Consider the following 24,000-nt stretch of genomic DNA (forward strand, 5'->3'; position numbering starts at 1 on the left):
ACCATACAGCAGTTTAATGTGAACACAAATCTGTTGTTGTGGCATAACACCATTTTTTTTCTCCAACCCATTTCAACATTGACATTCCTTTGGAATACTTGTTATTTATTGAGAGCATTTTACACAACATAAAATAAAATCCAAAATCCAAATCCAAATCTCTCTCTCAAACCGTTTCCACAGTGCTGCCAGACATCAGGGCAAACTCTGTTGATGTAAGGTTGGAAAAACGTGATATTCGTACTCTTATGTTGTTGTTACCACAACTGTACTTGCATACTGGAATAGTTCCCCATTATTAATCTGCAATTCACGAGTAGCCTAGTGATTTTACACTAAGGTTTCACACGTACTAATAAACCCTACACGTGTTAAAATATCATGTTGGCAGGAGTTTCAGCCACGGACTGAGTGTTTGTTAACACTAGTAAACTTGCTAAGCTAACCAAGTCAGTTATCACGGTAAAAAGCCCGATTATCTCCAATAACCTCTTATCCAGCGATCTAATTAATCACATGAAGATGTCGATGAAGTTGTCAACGACTCAGTTGAAGCTTCGCCGTACATTTAGTAGGGATTAATTTACACGGTTTATGTGCTGGCAGCAGACATGCTACCGTTACCTACAGCTGCTGCTGCGGAGGACGTTGATGGGTGCACTCATTATCTTTTAGCTAGTCTAGATAAACTGTATTTTCTGTTTGTTGCCTTCGCCGTGTTGACAGGAGCGAGTGCTGCCTGCGTCGAGTTTTGAAAAATTGCAACCGCTTTCGGCTCCGTGGTACTTACTCACTGCCCGCTCCGTGACAGAATTCAGCTACTAGCGTTAGCTCCAACACGTGTCGCTGTCTGTCACCGATATGCGCTCCTGCACGTCATGAGTTTGCCTTGGGTGACATGCGCTTAATGTTGCAACCTTCGCAGCTAGCTAACTAATTGCAACATTTCAAATCGCGATTTTGCCTTCCTTGAGTTCTATGCTTCGCCAGAAAAGTCCAAATGGCTAGCCAGTCCTCACCTGATAGTACAAGTAAATATCACCAGACAGATAAAATATATTTGAACTTACCGTGTGATTTGCTTAATACAGTGCAGCATTCAAATGGATGATCCTCAAAAAGAAAGTCCGTTGGCTTCGACTGTTCTGCCTGCCTCCTACAGAAATACAGTAGTGTTCTGTATTTGTGTGGCCTCTAACGTGAATTCTAGATCACTCTCAGAATGCAACGTTATTAACAGTATATTAACAGTATATAAATATTACCCAGAATGCATTGTTTTCTACAGTATAGTACTGTTTTAATGGAAAACAGTATGTTACTGTCAGAATTTGGCTGTTTTCTTACAGCAATTTGTTACAGTGCAGAAGTTGCTGTAGATCAGATGTATCAGATTAGATGAGGGGAACAGGAGATGGAGGGAGGCCAGTAGATGAGGGGAGGTCAGTATTTTATGATGGTGGTGCCCCTGGCTGTGGTCCGTTACGGTGTCTCCTCGGCAGCGGCACACAGTCAAGGTCAGAATCCTGCATTTTTGACACACTGAGAGACACACAGATGAGATTTTGTCTGTCCCCGCCTGTATTTTTCTGTCCCTCCTTTGTGCTTTTCCTTCCATAAACTAAATGCTCTCCAATCTGCTGTGAACTTACCGAACATAAGAAGGGCAACAGTATCTTTTTTTTCCTTTCTCATGCAATTCCTCAGTTTGTTCAACTGTCTTATACTGAAACTTTCTGTGCTCAGAAAATTACATTCAGTCAGCTGATTTTCCCCCCCTTTTCTACTTTTCTAAAAGTCAATTAAATCAATTTTCAGATTCTCACCAATCAGAATTGTTGAATTGCAGCGCTGAGTGAGTCTGGTTTTGGTCTCAGGCCCTCCTTCTCACTCGTCTTTGTGGGGAGGTTGAGGCTGAAGGGAATATCTCCTCAGGGTGTGCACTACCACCGTTGACCACGAGTCCAGAAACCCTCAGACAAGCAATCCCACTTCTGACACCAAATTGTGGTGGAAAATCTGAAAATGAAGACAGACACCATGACCAAGATTGTCTGGTGTTTGATGTGGTGTTTCAATAGAGCTTTGCAAAGGATCAGTACACAGTCACACAGAAAGTGTAAAAGGAACTGATAATGAGTCAAGAATGTAAATCTGTCTTAGAGATGAAGGAGGTTGGGTCAGGATGGACCTGAAGTGCTTATTGTCAGGATGTGATTGTGTTATCAGAAGTTGTTGTTCTAAAGGGAGAACAGCTGTGTGTTCAAGGACAAGTAACCAGTTAGTGCCTGACAATACATGAGAAGTAACTATGAGGAACCAGTTCAGCATATAATTTTCCCACTATAGCATACACCACATTTGTGACCTGCAGTGAGATTAAATCTCCAATTGGATGGCCCTTTCCTGAGGCTCCGTTAAAAATAAAAGTTAAATGGTTGAGCAGCCACGGGTCGTCACCTTGGGTCTAGGGTTCCCTTCTAGACACGACCCTCTCTGTCTCTCTGTCAAACTAATGACAGCAGACTGTCTGTAAAAAGCACGATGTTAAACTCTGCAGTGTTTCACAGAAAGACTTTATTTGTGTGGACACCCAGGTTTGGTTTGTCACCAATTTTGTTTTATTTTTTAATCAGTCCGAGAGGACGACGGTATCAGTGATTGATTAGTGATCAATGTGCCCTCCTCTCCTCCCTCACCTGTTCACTCTGCTGTGAGAAGGTCTGAAAGTTTCTCACAGAGAAACACACACTCTCCTGTTTTACGTATAGGCCTCCTTATACAGTTGTTTAATTTTATAAGTGCATCTGGTTGGTGTCGATGTCATTAACCATCACGTTAGTTTCTGTTGTAATAAACTCTGTCATTAACAACAGTCTCCTCCACACGCAGCTCTCTGCAATTGGTCTGTGCGTTTCCTGATCAGCTAAACCAGCGCCAGAAAGACTAGAATAGTTGCGCCAATTAAAATAGAAGAAGGACAGGAGAGGAAACTTTAGCGCCATGTCTGGAAATCAGCAGTTTTCAGAGTCATGGTGTAACACTACAGTGTTTATGACAGGTGAAGGTCAGGTGTATTCGTCGTAGCCTCTCAGTGTGGCTTAGCTGTGCAAAGAACGGTCAAATGTTGCTGGAGTCCTCCTTGCAACATAAAAAAAGGATATGACAGTTGGCATATACCATAACAGACTGTGGTTTTGCTCATGTACATCACAGAAATCTCTGTTTAACACTTGAGTGTCAGAGCAAAACAGAAGGAGCAGTGACTGAACCTTTAAATGTTTTCACATCATAACTATTGGTCATACTAATGGTATGCACAATCTATGAACTGTTAAGTTGACTTACAGCATGTTTGACTCCAGCTCAAGATGACTGCTGATGTTGCTTGTTGCTTCATTGACGTGTGTCCAACTTCACATCTTGTCAGAGCCTTGTGAGAGGAAGAGAAAAATGTTACACCATTGATGCATATAAAAAAAGCACAATACAGACAGTGTACATTACATGCTTATATACCACTAATACACCATAAAAAAGAGACACATATCATGCATGGGAGGAGGCTGTTCTTATTTACCTGGCACAGGTCGATTTATAGAGCAGATAGTAGTGGTGTGTTCCTGTGAGTTTTGTCTCTCCATCTCTGGAACATGTTTGTTTCCTGTTAAGAACAAGTGCACAAACACAGATCAACACTCATTTACATGTTTACCTCAAAATGCAAATGAAAATAATAAAAAAAAAGATGTTGTAAATTATGTATGTTAATTATTTCATGTTTATAGATCAGTTAGTTAGTTACCCACCAGGTCCAGGTCGTGCTCCAGGTCAAATAATGGTGAAGCAGTGGCCTCTTGGTGTGCCGACTCCCACTCCCAGGTACATGGATGCTTTAGGTTAGCAGTGAGGACAGCAGTGGCGGGTTGCTGGACTCCATCTCCTCCTGCACTGTGCTAAGACCAGGGTTGTATTCTAGGTTTAGTGAAAAATCTGAGTTAGTTAATCTTGACATAAGTAAAACTCTGGATTACCAGTGGGTCATTTACAATGGAAAATAATTATTTTCTAGGTGGACCTTGTTCAGGTGGCTAAAATATGTTTTGTTACTGACCTTGTCCACAGTAGTACGCAGCTTAGCTTCCCTAATGGTGCTCCTCTCTGCTTGTCCCAATTGGTGGTGTGCTGACTCAAATTCACTGTAGTTGATACACTGACTATAGATAAGGTCCTCACATAACCACACTTCAAATAAGCTGAATGATCCCTTTAAAAGCTATTAAAATTGTTGTATTAATTGTATTAAAAGGCACTTGGCTTTTTTGTTTACCAACAAATAGTATATCAACATGTTTTGTGAGAAAATGCAGTTTAAGCCTCCCGACCTAAACATGGCATTAGACTAACTTATGCAACTTCAAGAAAGCAGACTGACATAAAAGAAACATTTACAGTGGGATGAACTTATTACTGTAAAAGAATTAAATTTCTTAAAGGGATGCTTCAGCATCATGTTCACTGTAATTGCTGTAGTGTAAGTGTCATTCAGTGTGCCTGATGTACAATTCACATAGGCATCACTAACTATAGCCAGAAAATTTTGCACAAAACTTTGAGTGTGCCTTATGCTCACTGCCAACTAGTATTTCCACCATACTGCCAGCAGTAATAATAGCACTAAATGTATCATTGAAGTCGTGTGTGTGTGTGTGTGTGTGTGTGTGTGTGTGCACGTGTGTCCGTGCACGTGTGTGTGCGTGCATGCACTATTGTGCATGTTTGTATGTGTATGGGTGAGTGTGTGCGTGTCTGTGTGTCTTGCTTACACATTGGATGCATGTTCACTCATAGCTGCTGGCCATAGCAGCCATTGAATATCTAGCTCTAAGGCTAATATCCATCACTGCCTATTGCCATTTTTATTGTCAGCCATTTTGTTCTTCTCTCACTTACATCCCTTCTCAGTTTCAGACTTCAGTGTTCTCTCAAAATACACAAATTGCACATCAGATTGTAGGAAAAGCTGTGCCGGTAGCAACATGTGACCACAGAAACAAAAGGACTTATAGTTTTGGCTCAGCAAGGTCAAAAAGGACAAGTTTTCCAACCAACTGCCCCATTCACTCCCATATTAACTCAGATTAAGACCTTCTTGAGAAAAGCAGATGACCCCAATTCTTTAAATCGTTGGTGTGGCCACATATTTGGCACCACAAGAATAAAATTTACATGGCTGTGTTCACAGTCTTCTCTTCTTGCTCAACATGTGTTTGGTTTGGCTGTGGGACTTGGGGTCTGTCACTCAGAGGCAGTAGTTCGAGAGGCAGATTTATATCAAATGCATGTTTTGCCTACACAGTGGATACATGTCCAGCCACAGTTGCTGGGCAGAAATTTTCAAAGCTGATTGTGATTGGTTTAACTGAATGTCTGGCTCTAAGTCTAATATACATGGCTGCCTGCTACCATTTTTAATGTCAGCCATATTGTTCTTCTGTCCCATTTAAGGGAGCTAAGCACAGTCAAATAATGTACTCTGTTGTCACTTTCAGTTCAGATTTTACTTCACTCACCAATCAAGCACAGCCTCCAAATGTACTTCTCTTTGCCTAGAAGAGGAAACAATATATTAGTCTCATCTTATGTATCTCACTTTGTCTGTGTGTATGTCTGCTCAAACTAAGCAGCACCAGTTATGACTGTTTTTATCCATAGGTTTGCAAGAAAGTACATTCATAATAAATATTCAAATTCTAGGCACTTCTACACACACTACATTAAGCAAACGTTCACACATAACCAACAATCTTCACGTAATAAAGCTATCAGCTAATAATTGTCAAATAAAAACATCTTCACATGAGACATAATTAATTAAACATAGGCACATATGTGACTGGTTACACCAGAAAGACAATTAGCCTATATATACCTTAGCTGACTTAATGCTTAAGTATCCTGAATATAAGATTCAGTCTTTCCCTCAAGATGCCCTTTGCTTTATTTATTTATTGTCACACTGTCTCTCCTCTCTCTCACCTGTGCTCTGTGTTTACTGAAGCTAGGGCTACATTCATACACACAGAGGAATGTGGGGAGACAGGCGCTTGTTACTGCAGATATGTTAATGCAGCTAACAGAGGCGCCGAGCGGACGCGGAGGAGCTCAGGTATACATCATCAACAAGTGCGAGCTATTCACTGTTGCTAGGCAACACCAAACGCTACTTGTCACTCCGGAAAGAAAAAGGACGAGGAGGAAAAAGCAGACTCACCTTCTGCGAAAACTAACCACAGCTCTGTGTAACAACATGATAGGATTTACTGTTGCTGAGCTAAAGGACAGTTTATATAGCTACGAAGCACTGATCCTGTCACTGTGTCTGCCTGGAATAGACTAGCGAACGTACACAAACAGCTAAACTAACGTTAGCATTGTATTTAGCTTAACGGTAGCTCGTAAACTGCCTAATCACAAGCCTGGTAGCCCGATCTGACTACTGACATTTCACCAAGCAATACTCTTCCTGCCGAGATCGTGGTATGATTTTAATGAGTTATACAGTTTGGGGAACTCGGAAACACAGAGAATGGGTTTTCCTTCCATTTTCTCTCCCTCCTCTGTTTGTATGTGTCGCTTTTGGCTACGTCACATTCAGCTGTAATTTCATTGGTTGCGCTTTGAAAGGTCAGCGGCAAACGAGGTCAAAGTAATTTGAACTTTGGGCGCGGTGGTGAGCGGCAGATCCATTAGGCCGGGCGCCACCGCTCTCTCCATAGGAAAATATGGGACAGCCAGCGCAAAGCGTTTTTACCGTTGATCATGTGTAGGGGTTTTTAAACCGCCGGATTTCGACGCACCTCCCTCTCCCGCCCCTCCCCCTGACCGCCTATCGACCGAGGCTTCATTTCCTGTTCGTATTTATTGATTATCATGCCAATTTACTGTCAGTTTACATATTTCTGACTATTTAACTGCTTTTTTTTTTACATTAAAAAGACAGGAACGGAGACAAACAGCCACTCACCTCAACAGACGCGGGAGAGGTTAATGGTCCGACGACGTCACTCAGAAATTCCACTGTTAGACACTGAAAACTTACAAAATGCCACTAAAATGTGTGTGGGTTTATTTTTTTGAATGTATTGCATTATGCACATTACACAGCTACATTAATAGTACCATTTGTATGATGTAGTTTATATGGCAAACAGATTAATGGCTACAGGTGTAGCTCAGAATACCATATGTATTCTGTTATGCAGAAATCCATACATTGTGTGTGTGTGTTTAAGTTTGTGTGTGCGCACGCATGTGTGCTTGAATGCTTGGACAGGCATACAGGCCTGTACAGACAGGCATGTCTGCTAAAGTGTATTTATATAAGAATTTAATGGTTTAAAGGTTTGTGATGATTTCGGCCGTTGCATTTCCTCCTAAATTGAATGCACAGTCACAGCACTGATCAAGCTGTCTTGGGCCAGTTGATTTAATAGAGATTACTCAGAGGCTGAGAGGCATCAATCGAACTGGATTTGAAATGAGAATGACAATGAAGTGAAATATTGAAGTGTTTTCTGAAGGGTTTTGTACAACTGAATAGCTGCCTTTATAATTTAAGAGTGTTTGAAGTATGTGGAATTTTTTAATCTTTGTGGAAAGGTTGAAGCCACACTGAATGGCTGCCATAATGTAATAATATTTGAATGATGTGGAATATATGAGTATCTTTTAGAAAACTGATGCCAGACTGAATAACTGGCTTTTTAATGTAATGACCTGGTGTCAATGCAATAAATCCAGGTTAAAATAATTTTTATTAAATGAAAATATCAAGGCATTAATAAACATAAACAAATAAAGAATAATAATAAACATAAGTGTTTTTGGGTTTATGGAAGAAAAAACTTTATCCTCTTAAAAAACCAAATAAATCCCTAAAATATGAATGCAAAAAAAAAAAAAGAAAAGAAAAAGAAATTATTACTGATAAAAATTAGAATAAATGTGTAAAAAAAAAAAAAACCCAAAAATTAAATAATGAAGACTAATTACTAATTGAAAAAGCCTAAATTTTAAAAGAAGGAAAAGGGGGTAGAAAAGCACTTCCTACTGTGTCAGGGCAGCTGTTTGCTGAAAGGGAGAAAGAGGAGTCAAATAACTGGTCACTGATAGCTTGGCTCCATCTGCTGGACAAAAAGAGTCACTGCATGGCCTATCAAGTGAACCATCAAACAATTCAGCAGCAGATGTAGAGTCAGTTTACAGCCTCCGCAAAGCCTCTAAAGCAATAGTAAAATAAAATATCATAATTATTTTCTAAAAGAGAGTCACAAAAGATGAAATTAGTCCAGAGAAGTTGATTTTTGGAGCCATATGGTTCACAGAATAAAGAAAAAATGTCTTTATAACTTCTGCTATTGTGTTGTTTCACCTGGTTTGTGGCAGTCCTTTCACCTTGCTGGGGGACGCAGCTTGCACCGGCTCAGGTTTTCACTTGCACCATATAATATAGAGATATATCTGAAATATAGAGAAAAGGCCTGGTGTCAATGTAATAACCCAAATAATATCGAAAGGAATACATTCAGACCAGAAATGAGAGCAAAACTGTCCTCAAAATCACTGTTCGTAATAATAAAAATAATAATATTGACGGCGAAATACACCTCAAGTCACGGGCTCTCAGGAAAGGTCAGAAGGTCGCTCAGAACACATTGCTTCAAAAACTGCTCATTCTTACAAAAGAGGATGGATCCCTGAAGAAATTTAGGGTCGAGTTAAATAGGATGTAAACAGACAAATCAGTTGTAGCCATTGTTATATTCCCACAGCCTGAATCGAATATGGAAAACACCAGTGACGTGCGGTCAGGGGAGGCAGAGAATCGCTGAATTTTTGCATTTCCCGTTCAAATACAGGGAAGAGTTGCGCGGTGTGGCACCAGCGAGCTGAGCCTCACCTTGGATTGCGCAAACCCTCACAAACTGTGCTGGCGTGCCATGCAATTAGAGCGTGTTGCTGTCTCTCTGTATGTTGCCAATAAAATGTTTTCAACACTTTTATCATACGCCCTGACCTTCCATAGTCTAGCTGATGTATATATATAATGTATGTGTGTAACGAGTTTAGTCTCGCTGATCAATCATGAACTGCAGTAAAAGGGCACGATGTGAGGCAGGCAATACTCTTGCCTCATGGAAGGGGACGCTCGTGAGCTTAGAGAGTCTTCTTGCTACTGTGCAGCTGAAGAGTAAGTATCTTTTGAAGTATTTCCACAGAGTTGGTGGCAGACATCGTGTTGTGTGTCTCATTCAGATGGTAGAGCACAAGGTTAACTGCATGAATAATCGGAGGTGCTTGAATTCATGGCTCTTTGCGCTAGCTAACTAATTAATTAAAGCGCTCGTCATATCATTATCGTTATTATTATTATTATTATTATTATTATTATTATTAATGACAACAGTCTCAAATTCGTTTTTTCATGAATCTGTTCCTTTTTGTACCAGCAAGTGTGTTACACAAGTTTTTTTTTTTTCTTCTTTCTAATCCATAGATCAGGAATGAAATTGTTATTGTTATTAAGTAAAACATTTGCCACCTGAGGTCTAGAATGCTGTACTTATCTTCGAATTCTGTCCACAATTTGGTATTCCTCAATAAGAATCATTTTATCATTAATCAAACCACTTTATACATTTTGTTTTCCATAACTGGATGGCAATAACTGTGCATTTTTATGCCACAAATTGTGTTAAATCAATTTATCCTACCTAATTGGTCTGGAATCAAATTATTATTATCATTAAATAAAAACACTGGCCACCTGAGGCCTAGAATGCCAATTTTTTTAGACAGAATTTGAGCGTAATTCCTCAAATTCTGTCTAAAAAAATGGTATTAGGACACCCTCTAGCAGACAGAATTGGGAACAACATGTACTATTTTCTTTTTGCCTCAGCTCCGCTGTGCTAATTTTAGCAACAGGCCTATTGTCTTGCAAAAGCTGCTTTTTCGCAGTCAAAAAAGACACTTGATGGTCCGTGACAAAATAAGCTTTATTAAAAAGCTAATGTGCGCAACATCTCAGCCTTGAAAGACCTTCTTCAGGCAAAAAATGTGTATATTTCCCTCTGTCTCACCAGCTGTCGCGGCGGCCGAGTCCAGAAGTCAGGCCTCAATTGGCCAGGTGAAATCAGGACTACAATGTGGCGTCAGGCTGTAGTCCGAGGCTCCTTCAAAATAAGAGTCCTTCAAATAAATGTCAAATGTCGCGATTTTTACATCTTTTCTACCATGAATTCATTTTAATTTCATAAACTGTGTGTCCCTTATTTATCTTTTATTCAACATATGAACTGTGTATGTTTTAACCTCTTACTGTTCATATATGAATTTTACATTTCATGCTGTACATTCATGAATTGGTTGTTTTTAAATCCTTGTGTACATAAATTTATATTAAACCGTTTTGGATACAACTACATTATTTTGCCCTGTATTTATTTATTTATTTATTTATTTGTATTGCTCTTTTAGCATTTATCAATTATTTAAAGAATCTCACACCAGACTTAACATCAATTTAAAATCCATAATCATCCAAATGCTTGTGGTTAGGATCCAGAATGGTTGTGGTTAGGATTCAAATCCCTTGGTAAGGATATTATCAACCTCTGTCTACCCCAATTGGGGTTAGGCAAGGAAATTACTATGGTTAGGATTAGCAGCTTGCTCTGCTGTTAGGGTATAACCCTACCACCATGTCATTATCATACCTCGACAGGTTTTCGGGGGATAACTTTTGAAGGGAAGATGGTAGAGACTTGAAACCAAGCTCTGCACCCCCATTTGCAGGCATTGTGGATCCAGCGGTACCACCATCGAGTCCCTACAAGGTCAGGAAGTGGGTCAACCAGAACCTTGAGGACTCTGGTGCATACCTTGATGGGTTTTCGGCGTATAACTTTTGAAGGGATGGTGTTAGAGACGTGAAACCAAGCTCTGCACCCCCGTTTTCAGACATTCCGGATCCAACGGTATCACCATCGAGTCCCTACAACGTCGGGAAGTGGGTCAACCAGAACCTCGACGACTCTGGTGCATACCTCGATGGGTTTTTGTGGAATAATGTTTGTAGGGAAGCTGGTAGAGACATGAAACCAAGCTCGGCACCCCCATTTTCAGACATTCCGGATCCAACGGTACCACCATCGAGTCTTTAGAAGGTCGGGAAGTGGGTCAACCAGAACCTTGATGACTTTGGTGCATACCTCGACTGGTTTCCGGGGGATAACTTTTGAAGGGAAGGTGGTACAGACTTGAAAGCAGGCTCTGCACCCCAATAACTTTGTCTGCACACGCACACACACACACACACACACACACACACACACACACACACACACACACACAAGTGAACACATCAGAATGTTAGGTGGCTGTGATGTCATCAAAGGGAATGTGATGACGTCACAGACCCTGTGCTTTGATCTACACTGTAAATAATTACCAGAATTTCACAATAGTCAATTGTAAAATTTCACACTAAATTGCATTATTATCACTTTACAGGATTTAACTTTAATGTTCACAGTATGACACTGTAATTTAGAAGTTTACTATAAAAACAGTGCCATCACAGTAAACTACTGTATTATTTGTTGTTTTAATTATTACTGGGATTTCACAGCATTTTATTGTGTTATTTCACCGCAAAATACTGTATTAAGACTCTCCACGCAAAAACACAGCAAATTACATGAACCGCACTGACTTGTGGGACCTGCCGCGGATTTTTTCAAATATTATTAACAGTTGGTGCATGGACTTGATGCCACCGGCCCGGAGAACAAGAGAAGGTAATTTAGCCTCTTTTTCTACCTTTGCGTTCACTATATTGACATTTTAAACGAGTGTGTTGTTCGTCGTATTAATTACTCTTTATTCTCTGACGCTTCTATTTCTACACAGTCAAACCGAGTGACACCCACCTCACCGAAGGCTGCGAGTAGCAACCACACGGAGAATTAACACGGTTAGTTGGTTTGATTAAGTGTTTGTGTGAGCTAAAGGGACGTTTTGTGTCACGGTAGAGTGAATCTTTGCTCCACATTTTGATTTGAGGCTGTGGCTGCGTTAACATTAGCAAGTTAGATAGTTGGTTTGATACGGTGCAAAACACCCACGCTAACGTTAGCTGACGTTTCTCTTTCATCTTGCATGTGAAATTCTCAGTAGAGCAGCACGTAGGCTAATATAACGTGCTTTTTTTTCTTTTTTCCAAGCATTTCTTGATCCATCAACGGCTTGTTACCAGGGTGTTTGTCTTTTAGGCCTAAACAACTTTTTTTTTTTTTTTTTTTTTACAGCCATCAAATGATGGAATAAAAAGTTGATATTGTAGCTAGATCATTGACCTGCTGCATATGCTCTAGTTTATAGTTTGATTTGCATCGATTGTTTTGGTTTTTTGTAACTCAGTTAAAGAGATTTTGCTTCGGCAGGGGTCCATTTTCCTCTTCACATAACGAGTTGTTATTATTTCTGTATTTTCCTCTTCTAGTTTATTAATTTTTTTGTTTTGGTGAATAATGTTCCACTGTAAATTTAGTGGGTGCATTTATGTGTCTGATAACGTTAGTCACTTTATTAAGCACGTAAAGCTGCACAGTAACACTCCCAATTATCACTATCAGTGTGGTGTGCCTGACTGCACACGGATGTATCTCAAAGCTACTGTTCTATAAAGGCACATATATAGAGAGCACAAATCAGCAGGATTGCATTGCAAGCAAGTGGACACAGCCTTAAAGTGTGTGGCTCAGTCTTGTGCATTCAAGTGTGATACTGTAACCTCTCTTATAAAGCATTTGAAGACACACACAAAAGATGGATTGGAAATCAAATGTCCATTCAGAGGCTGTGACTGCAGCTTCACAGTTCCATCCAGTTTTGACTCGCACATTTTCAGGAAGCATAGAGGTAGGCGTGTAGATGATCTAATTGATTTGGTTCTACACAAGTCTCTTCCTACAGAGCCTTTGAGTGAGCCTGAACCGGGGCCCTCATGTTCAGACGTTTCTGATGAACAACATGAACCAGAAGTTCCATTTGCTGTGGATGAAGCCCTATTCCTAGACAACCTAACGCTTCTCTACTTGAAACTACAGGCTAAGTTATTGTTACCAGTAAGTACTATTCAAACTATCATTGAGGACTTTCAAAATGCCCATGAAATTGGCCTGTCACACATGTTTAACATTCTGAGTGAAAAACTGAAGGTTCTTGGAATTCCTGAGACCACAATAAGCAACATTATTGACGAAATTAACAGAGAGGATCTACTGAAGATCTATAACAAAGGAGTTGTGAGCACAGATTTTAAGAGGACGAATGCTTTTAAAAAGAGTTTCCACTATGTTGAGCCTGTGCCTGTATTCTTGGGAAATGATGAAAATGGTAAAGAACGTTTTGCTACATATGTACCTGTACAGGAGACATTGGGTGCCCTGTTCAAAAATGAGTCTGTGCGAGAACAGCATGCCGCAACGCGCATTCAACCCTCCACAGTTAATGTCTACCAGGATGTTAGGGATGGAGAGGTAGTTAAAAGTAATCTTCTGTTGAAAACTGAGCCATCCTCAGTCGGTGTGATACTGTACCAAGATGCATTTGAAGTTGTCAATCTGCTTGGCTCGGGGAAAAAAAAACACAAAGTGTTGGCTGTGTACTCAACTCTGACTGACATTTTGCCTCACAACAGATCCAGTTTAAATCAAATGCAACTCGTCCTCCTATGTAGGGAGCAGGACTTTAAGTACTTTGGGATGAACAAAGTTTTGGAACCACTTATCAAGGACCTTAAAGTCCTGGAGGAGAGAGGTATTGTGACAAGCGACGGTAGTGTTGTAAAAGGTACATTGGTTGCCATTTCAGGAGATAACTTGGGATCCCATTCTATTGGTGGCTTTTTAGAAAATTTCAGCCGGGCTGATCATTTCTGTCGCTACTGTGAGGTAGACAGAGCCACATTTTTGAACGAACCCCTGTTGTGCGGTACCCCCAGAACAGAACAATCCTACCAAAGTCACTTGCAACATCTAACAACTACTGTCACTGACTCAGTATGTGGCATAAAGTGTGACTCTCCTTTTAACCAGCTGGCTCATTTCCATGTCTGTCAACCTGGCCTTCCACCATGCTTAGGCCATGACTTGTTTGAGGGTATTGTCTCTTATTACCTTGCATTGTTCATCAGCAAATTAGTCAAGGAGAAGCATTTTACTTACCTGCAATTAAATCGGTGCAAGAACCAATTCAAATACCAAGGAAATGATGGCTTTGACAAACCAGCAGATGTCCTCCCTGGAAGTGAGAGATTAAGTGGGCACGCAGTTCAAAACTGGTGCCTGCTAAGACTACTACCTCTCTTGGTGGGAGACAGGATCAAGGATCCTTGTAACAATGAGGTTTGGCAGCTTATTTTGCAGTTGAGGGAGATAGTGGAACTTGTCTGTGCACCAGCCATTACAGCAGGCCAAGTAGCCTATCTGAAAGTCATCATTGAAGAATACATATTCCACAGGAAAAAGCACTTCCCTGGTCATTCCCTGAAGCCTAAGCACCATTATTTGTGCCACTATCCAGAGCTGATCATACACTTTGGCCCACCCTTTCGCCTGTGGACTCTTAGGTTTGAAAGCAAACACACATTTTTCAAGCAATGTGCTAGAAAATTACAAAACTTCAAAAGTATTTGCCAAACTCTGGCCGAGAGACACCAACTTCTGCAAGCCTATTTGAGTGCAGGCAACCTTTTTCCTGCACCTATACAAGTAGAGAAGGGTACAGAGTTTTTTGAAAATGATTACAATGACAAGATCAGGTCATCTGTTGCCAGTTACGAGTTCGAATCACAGTCTGCCATGGCCTGTAACAGTGTCACAGTTAAAGGCACTCTTTACAAAAAAGGAATGTTCGTTTTGCTTGGGAGCAGTGATGAAGAACTTTATGCTGGGGAAATAAACCTAGTCATTATTTGCCATGACTGTGTGCACTTTGTGACAGAGAAACACACCTATGTAAAGTTGAGAGACATGGGAATCTACTCTGAGTTAGGCAAAGCCCAAGAGCATTATGTTTGCATCAAGCATGATGATTTGCTTGACTACTATCCTCTTCCAGCTTACAAAGTGTTTGACCTGTCACTAATTGCTCTTCACCATTCTTTTTCAGAGGCAGTATAAACAGGCAGGTGACGAAAGCAGACAGGACACCTCAATACTGGAGCAGGCTGTTGAGGTAAAAAATAACTTTAAGTTGCGAGAAGAAAAAGGTGTATGGTGTATAATTTAATGAGGCATTTGGTGGAGTATCAAGCTACATTATTCTGTTATATTCCTAACTTACCACAAAGTTGCCGTTCATTTAATATGACTTGTACCTCAACATTTTTGGAATGCACTTAGCCGCCATCCAAATAGAAATATAAAGTATATTTTGTTGAGCTGTAGTTCAAAATGTCTGTCTTACAATTGGAGCCAAAGCCAGCGTGACACACAGTGTGTTTAGAGTCTAAAAGTTATGGGAGTGGAACAAATGTTTGATGGTTTGATTGAAATGGTTTAATTTCTATTTTCATAGTACAGTTGAAACTCCTTAATTGGCATATTTATTTTTAATTTATTGAGATGACTCTTACCCTTGATTAATGAACAGAGGTATTGCAACTGGAAACAAACTAAGATGGGAATTGTTCCTCTTAGCGGTGGCACTCTTAGGGCCCCCACTGTTATATTAAATAAAGCTCCATTAATTGAAGACTGTACATTGCTGTAATCAATTTGTCTGTCACTCTCTCCTGTCTTAAAGAACATGAATCGTGAAGACATAGAGGAAGCAATCTCAACACATCTACCTGGCCTTTCTGCTCAAACTCTTACATCCCTGCTGGAGGTGTTGGAAGAGCTTGGTGTTGAGAGTAGAGCAGACCTTGTTTTACTTCAAGAGAATGATCTGGTGAGATGCCTTCGACCAATCCAGTTCCGTAAGATGCTGAATGGCCTTAAGACTGAAGGTAAATACACATTTAGACACTGCTCTAAGAAAGTTGACCTAATGCACCACCAATTTCAAATAACAGTGTGAAGCTTTTGAAAATGTTCTATTTTCATTAGAGCATGAGTGGGTCATAATGAATATTTGGCCTATGATATCAGTAAAATAGCAAAAATTGCAGAATGTAACTATTTTAATTCATTTACACTCTTTTCAGCAATATATTTATCTCATGCCTCCCATTTACTTATTGATATTTTCTTGTCCTCTCACTTCTAGCACTTCCAATAGTTGAAATCGAATATGCTGCTGTCCCCTCCTCACCTCTCATAAGTACTCCTGATCCCGCATCCTCGAGTTCGGCAAGACGTTCAAGCCCCTCTCTGCCTTCATCTCCACTGGCTGGCAGGCCATGGTATATAGACTTTCAGGTCAGATGGGACAGGATGCCAGCAGCAATTCAAAAAGCATTGTCAAATCAAGCAAGACCATCACCAGGGGACAGAAAGGACATGGTGAGGGCAATTGTTGACCAGATGTTTGAGCATGATCGCAACCCAACAAGAGCAATATGTCACAGCATCGCCCGGAGCATTGTACGGGAATACCCTAAATGTTTTGCTGATGTCGGGAAGAAAGGTGATATTGTTGGAGATGGCAGTCACTCTCTTCTCCAACAAATTAAAGCAAGAGTGGAATACAAAAACAGAAAAAATACCCTTGCGCGGCATCGCCGAGAAAAACAACTGGGCACTGCAGTGGTAGAGGGGGGCAGACTGATGGCAAGAGGCCCTGTGGATCAGTACGGCTGTGTGAGGTGGAGTCCCACAGAACTCCCATCTGGAGAAACTATGGAGAGCTTGAATGAAATCAAAAACCAACTGTCTAACATCTACTCGGAGAAAGGAATGGGCGCGGAAGAGACAGCAGAAGCTCTGATGGAGAAGACATATGTTATCCAACGCCAGTACCTTAACAGTGTCCCTGCACCAGCGGTTGCAGACATTCAGAAGGAGTGGCCTTTTCTGTTTTCGCAGAGAGGCCTTTACACTTTGGCCTACTGACAGATGTCCCCATCCTTGTTAAAATGCACGAGGCCATGAACAACAAAGGCAGTACCATCATTCGGTTCTGCCAGGAACTCAGCCGTCATCCCAAAATTGAAGAAATCCTGGCTGATTATGAGCCAGAGACATCAGACAAAGCTGTTAGTGTCCTTCTACTCCTGATGGCATACTTCACAGAGCCCAAAACCTCCATCATGCTTGAGACTGATGTAAGTTGTTAAAAAGATAAATAAGCATGTAGTGATTGCATAAGTAAGCACAAATTTTGCTGCAACAGATGTATGACACAGTGATCTTATTTTACAGCCATGTGCCACTGCCGCTGATGTACAAAGGACACAGGAGCTGCCAAGCACCCCCTGCTTGATTGTACAAGGTACTGTTATTTTGATTTTAACTTTATATTTGTAGGAAAAATGTGAAAACCGTGAATATTTTATAAATTATTATAAATTCATTACATATGTTTCCTTATTGTAACTGGCTGACTGGTGTTTTGAACATTTTTTTGCTAAATTTTGTATCTTATCGCCATCTCTTCTGATTCTGATCTTTTCTGATAATTTTTTCTTTGAGCATTAAATGTTGCTGATCATCTCAATGACACATTCAGCATTCCACATCTTTATGACAGCACACATCTGCTTATTTCAGGTGACCTGATGAAGCCAAGGGCGTGGATGTTGTCGATTGAGGGACGAGTGGTGATGGGACCACACAGCAACATCGTGAGCGGGTTGGCTGCGCTTTTTGCCAGCTTCTACAATCTTAATCTTCAGTACCCTGAAGACAGTTCCTGCACTTTGGAGTTTATTCAGAGGTACAGTATAGCAATTTCAAAATTAGCATTTTATTGGATCCTTAGTTGACACCCTTTTTCACTCAAAAATGAAAATCTAACGCGTACACACACACACACACACACACACACAAAAGCAGACATGGTGCTCATAGCATTCCCACTAATTATTATTATTACGTCCCTTTTTTAACACGTTTCAACTCCTTCATACTTTATGCTATTAAAACCGTTCAACTATCAAAACGTTCAGCTCTTTTAGGACATTGCCGCTATGACTTTTCAGCTTTCTAACTTTTATAGTTTTTACACTGTAAAACATTTTTTAACCAATTTTTACAATAGAAGTCTATGGGAGAAATCTTCAAACCTACTTCTACTGCTTTTATTACTACTATTGCTATTTCTACTCCTACTATTACTATTACTGCTGTTACTATTACTTTTACTGCTATTACTACTACTTTTACTACTATTTCTTCTACTACTATTACTTTTACTATTACTATTACTACTATTACTTCTACTACTATTAATATTACTTTTACTACTACTACCATTACTACTATTACTACTACCATTACTACTATTACTACTACTACTACTACTATTACTATTACTACTACTACTACTACTGTTTCTACTATTACTTTTACTACTATTACTGTTACTTTTATTACTACTAGTAGTACTTCGACTACTATTACTTTTACTACTACTACCATTGCTATTACAACTATTACTTCTATTACTACTATTACTCTTAGGCATTTAATGTAAGATTTATGCATTTTCAGCTAATACTACTACTATTACTACTACTGCTATTACTAAATTCTTTCAGGCATTTTATGTGAGATATATGCATTTTCAGCAGAGTTTTTCTTTTCAGCAATGAGCATTCCCACTGCATTTTCGCTAGGAAATGCAATTTTTCTAGTTTAACATAAAAGATCATCTGATATACTTTATTGTTGATTTACAGATGCTTCCTGGGTATCAACGCACATGTAAGCACTCTAATGCGCAAACTGGTAGATTTCGAGTGGCAGGCAATGTAGAACGTTGTAGAAGGTAGAATGTTTATTTTTTTCTTTTTTAACAACTTGGGAGTGTCCCTTTTTTGACCTGTGGATTCCATTTTGGCAAATTGGCCCATTGCCATAATCCCTACAGTCATAGTAGTAGGTTTGTTACCTTTAATTGTCGGTACAAGCTATTTTTAGATCAGTGGAGCAGAGCTGTGAGAACAACTCCGTCTCGTAACGTGCCATAGCTTGTTGTTGGATTGTGTATTTAATGAGTTTGATGAGGGAAACCCAGAAATCCCATTAGCCTCTGTAGCGTAGCTCCGCTTATATAAAATTAGCTTGTACCGACAATTAAAGGTAACAGACCTACTACTATGACTATAGGGGTTATGGCAATGGGCCAGTTTGCCAAAATGTTGAACTATCCCTTTAAAACATGCCTGAATTGTAGTGGTTGTACTGTTGTACAGTTTTGCTGTTGCACATTTTAAATTGTTAACTTTTAAAGCTGTTTGTGAACACATCAGAATGTTAGGTGGCTGTGATGTCATCAAAGGGAATGTGATGACGTCATAGACCCTGTGCTTTGATCTAGCATGGGCTCTGTGATGCCATCAGTGTTAGGTTATAACCATAGCACCATGTCATTAACATATCTCCACTGGTTTTTGGGGGATAACTTTTGTAAGGATGGTGGTAGAGACTTGAAAGCAAGCTCTGCACCCCCATTTTTGGACATTCCGGATCCAACGGTGCCACCCTCGAGTCTCTACGAGGTCGGGAAGGGGGTCAACCAGAACCTTGAGGACTCTGGTGCATACCTCGATGGGTTTTCGGAGGATAACGTTTGAAGGAAAGGTGGTAGAGACGTGAAAATAAGCTCTGCACCCCCATTTTCAGACATTCCGGATCCAAGGGTACCACCATCGAGTCTCTACAAGGTTGCGAAGTGGGTCAACTAGAACCTCGAGGACTCTGGTGCATACCTCGACGGGTTTTTTGTGGAATAACTTTTGAAGTGAATGTGGTACAGACTTGAAAGCAGGCTCTGCACCCCCATAACTTTGTCTGTACACACACAACCAACCACCCACCCACACACACACACCCACACACACACACACACACACACACAAGTGAACACATCAGAATGTTACACTGCAAAAATTAATAGTCTTAATATTAGAAATAAATACTTGGTTTGAGCAGATATAGACTAAAATTAAGTGAAATAATCTGCCAGTGCAGTGAGATAATCACACTTGGTAAGATTTCTTGAAATAAGAAAAAATATATACATATTAGGCAAGTGAGAAATATCTTAAAAAAAAGTGGTGAAACACTCATTCCAAGTGCTGTATGCAAGTCAAATAATCTCAAAACTAGTTTTTCAATTCTTATTTCCCTTTTGTTTCTTCCTCAAATTGAGTGAAAAAAACATAAATCCAGAGCAACTTAACAAGATGATTCTTCTTAATTCAAGAGTTATGATTAGCTTTCATCTTAAATCAATACACAGTATATACACTAAATTAAAATCATACACAGAATATTGCCAACATTTATTTGAGTTGCTTGCAGAAGATTCCTTACAATGTTTACAATCATTATAACATAATGTTTGCAAAATTAAACATTCCCCCAAAAAAAGTACCTCTGAAACAGGTAACAGGTAACAGAGGCTATAACCTCTTTGATAACATTTAAAGTATGAGGCAGAACATGGCAGTCAAGGAAAAAACTACTTTGCATGAACAAAAATAGACAGCAAGTCTTCAGTATTTGTGTAAAACCTCAAAAAACACAAGGACTTGAGTTTTGTACCCCCTGCCAAGCCTGAACAACTCTATTTCTTGATGAAAGTGTTCCACTCTGCCATGGCTCTTTTGTATGAGCCTGTGGTGTCTCGCTCGTGGATACTGTCCTGTAAGACTTCTGTCTGAATGACAGAGAGAAGGGTCGCCACACACTTAGGATAGGTGAGATGCAGGGTGTAGTAATAACCCATCAGATACAGCAAACCTTCACCAAGTTCTTCTTTGCCAAATGTAGTGACAGGAGTGTTTCCAATTGCCAGAAGACAGCGGGAACCATCAAAGACCAAAACAGGGCTGAAGAGAGTTCTCCTCTGGAGGTAGATGGCTGGCTCTTCTGTTGGCTAAAGAAGAACACACAGGGTATACTAAGAAACTGAAAAACTACTTGGGCAAGTGAACTGAGATTTTTGAACACCATTATGTACACCTACAGCTCTGGAAAAAATGAAGAGACCACTGCAAAATGATCAGTTTTTCTGGTTTTTCGATTTATAGGTATGCGTTTAAGTAGAATGAACATTTTTGTTTTATTCTATAAACTGCTGACAACATTTCTCTCAAATTTGAAGTTAAAATATCACCATTTAGAGCATTTTCTAGCAGAAAATGACAACTGGTCAAAATAACAAAAAAGATGGTGTTTTCAAACCTTGAATAATGCAAATAAAACATGTTCATATTCATTTTTAAACAACACTAATATTCTAACTTGTTTAGAAAGTGATTTTAGTTTAGAAATCAATATTGGTGGGATAATCTCAATGTTTAATCACAGCAGTGGTTTTTATAAAATTCCTCATAAAATAAGATTTGGTTCAGGTGATCACCTGATCAGTGTCTCTTTAAGTAGAATGAGGAGGCTTGTGTTGGAATCCAACAAACACTGGAATGGACTGGCTGCCATACATGTAGAGATGCTGATTTAAGAAATATTTGTGAGGGTTGTCTCTTAATTTTTTCCAGAGCTGTATATATCTATGAACACAACCATACTGACATGTGGTATATGAAAACGGATCATTTTCTGCTCTAAAGATAGGATCATGGGTCAAGACATACCAGGCAAAGACATCATGAAAATAACTTGTGCCTTAGTTACTGTTTAAAGACTGTCTGCCACTAAATACCTGGGAAATGTTAGAGGATTAATTCTTAAAATATGAACAAACTCACCTGAAGGACATGAAGCAATGCCTCACTGGCCTGTCCCATCTTCTTAGACTGTGAGACTGTGAGGGGAAGAGTGTGGGGAGTGCCCTGACCAAGGCAATGTTGGATTCCACTAGAACAGAATAAATCAAGTTTTAGTTCAAAGTTAGCCAGCATCTGATGAGCTTTATGGTCAGGTAGAAGAAAATGCTTTGCAATGAACAGCACTGTCATTTTGTTATCATTTAATCAGTGCTATGCATTGACAACAGTTCTATTAATCGTGTCTGTTGAAACAGCTACATGTATTAAAGACAGCAAAATGACTTACCTGTACCCAGGTTCATGGGAAAGGTTATGGGCTGTTTCCCAGAGTTGGGACAACCTTAAGGGAGACCTTAAAATACAACTTACGACGCACATAGCGCTACGAAGGCTCTGGGAAACGGGGCCCAGATAAGTCAGTCAGTTGTTGAATTCTCTTGCTGCTGCTCTATTCCCATGTTCTTCTGCGTGACTGATAGCCTTGAGTTTGAACTCTGCGTCGTAAGCGTGTCTCTTGAAAGGTGCCATGTTGGGGTCTTTATACACACACAAGTGGTGTGGGACTGGAATTCCCCTTTACCGTTTTTACCGCTGTTACTTCAGCGACGCCCCCTGACTACGGTAGCCATAATTAACCAATATTGATCCATATATAAGGCGCATCGGATTATAAGGCGCACTGTCGGTTTTTGAGAAAATTAAAGGCTTTTAGGTGCGCCTTATAATGCGGAAAATACGGTAGGCAAAAACTTACCTCTTGGCTAATAAGAGCCCACAGTTGTTTCCTCCTGAGAAAGTTCTCTGGCCCAGGAAAAAGGTCTCTTAAATCATCCCGACTGAGGGTGTGGAGTAAGGCCTCATCTATGCTGGCAGCTGTAAACAAAGTCAAATCATTAACAAACCTTTTAGCTGCATGCTTTGTATGAAAGGTGCTATATAAATAAAGCTTATTATTATTATTATTTTAGAATTAAAAACCATATACCATTTTTTACCTATATAATTTAGCACTAATCAACTTAACAAGGTAAATAAAGTCCAATTGCGGTGTCTGTGTTATTCCATCTCTTATCTAAGAATAAATCTAAATAAAGAAAATAGACACTTGGAGTTTTGAGATAGCAAAATAGCTGAAATACATTTTGTTTCTGAGCTCAGTATCAGCATGCATAATCAATAATTCAGTTAAATGGTAATACACATCAATATTAAGTAGCATATGTAGCAACACCTAACATACCATTTAGAACTGACACAGTAACATCATCCAGTTCCTCCATGATGTTAAAGTCCTTTTAGTTACTCCTGGAAGGCACGAAAAAAACATCTGAGCAAAGGCTAAATTCAATATGTGGAAATGACAAACAATCAGGCAGACAGTAACTTAAATGTCATTATTCAACCATTTACCACAATGAAGCTACTCCAGCTTAGCTAGCCTTGGCTATGATGATGAGATATTTTTAAAATATACTTTCTCGTATCCTCTTCGTTAACAGATTCAAAACATGACAGCAGATAAATACTTCAGGCGGAACACTGTACGTCTCTATTTTCTTTTTTTTACCAAGTGTGCACAGCAGAGCAAGCCATGTCTATAGTAAATAATCCGCACTGTCTTTCACTGCTTGTTCACCAGGTATATCTGCTCTGTGGCATCATGCAGGCCTCCCTCTCATCAACACACAGACATGCAGTCATAGACTATGGCTGCGGTGGCCTGGTCGCTTCTTCTTGTGCTTCTTTTTAGTGGCACGTGGCAAAATTTGTTCAATGTGTATTAGCGCCCCTCCCAGCACTGTACTGTTGCTTTTAATATATGCACATTGATAGAGCACATGATAAAAAAATTATCGCGGAAAACTTTATCAACAACGTTTTCAATTAGTTGCAGGAGAAAATGCATAAGAAAACACTTCTAACCATGTTGTAGCACCAAACCTGCAAAGTCATCTAGCTAACATTTGCTAAGTTAGCTAGCTGGATTTTAGACTGAAGAGGCCAATTTATTCATTGATATGGCCGCAGTT

The 24,000-nt window shown here is 39.8% G+C and overlaps 1 protein-coding gene and 1 long non-coding RNA gene across 2 annotated transcripts; one reads left to right on the forward strand and one right to left on the reverse strand.

The window, feature by feature from the left end:
* Window positions 1-1,481: 1,481 nt before the first annotated feature.
* Window positions 1,482-4,236, reverse strand: LOC146306341 (uncharacterized). The gene is made up of 4 exons (XR_014769107.1): window positions 3,810-4,236; window positions 3,581-3,664; window positions 3,349-3,433; window positions 1,482-1,542 (listed from the first exon to the last, which is right to left on the reverse strand). It is a non-coding gene; the product is annotated as an uncharacterized LOC146306341 (long non-coding RNA).
* A 12,887-nt stretch (window positions 4,237-17,123) lies between these two features.
* Window positions 17,124-18,989, forward strand: LOC146306342 (uncharacterized). Its single transcript, XM_084711775.1, has 4 exons — window positions 17,124-17,338; window positions 17,436-17,505; window positions 17,784-17,949; window positions 18,914-18,989. The coding sequence occupies exons 1-4, from the start codon at window positions 17,150-17,152 to the stop codon at window positions 18,987-18,989; spliced, it is 501 nt and encodes a 166-aa protein (XP_084567901.1). The 5' UTR covers window positions 17,124-17,149.
* Window positions 18,990-24,000: the final 5,011 nt, after the last annotated feature.

Source organism: Lutjanus erythropterus, chromosome 23 (genome assembly GCF_056507025.1).
Source record: "Lutjanus erythropterus isolate fLutEry1 chromosome 23, fLutEry1.hap2, whole genome shotgun sequence".
NCBI classification, from domain to species: domain Eukaryota; kingdom Metazoa; phylum Chordata; class Actinopteri; order Lutjaniformes; family Lutjanidae; genus Lutjanus; species Lutjanus erythropterus.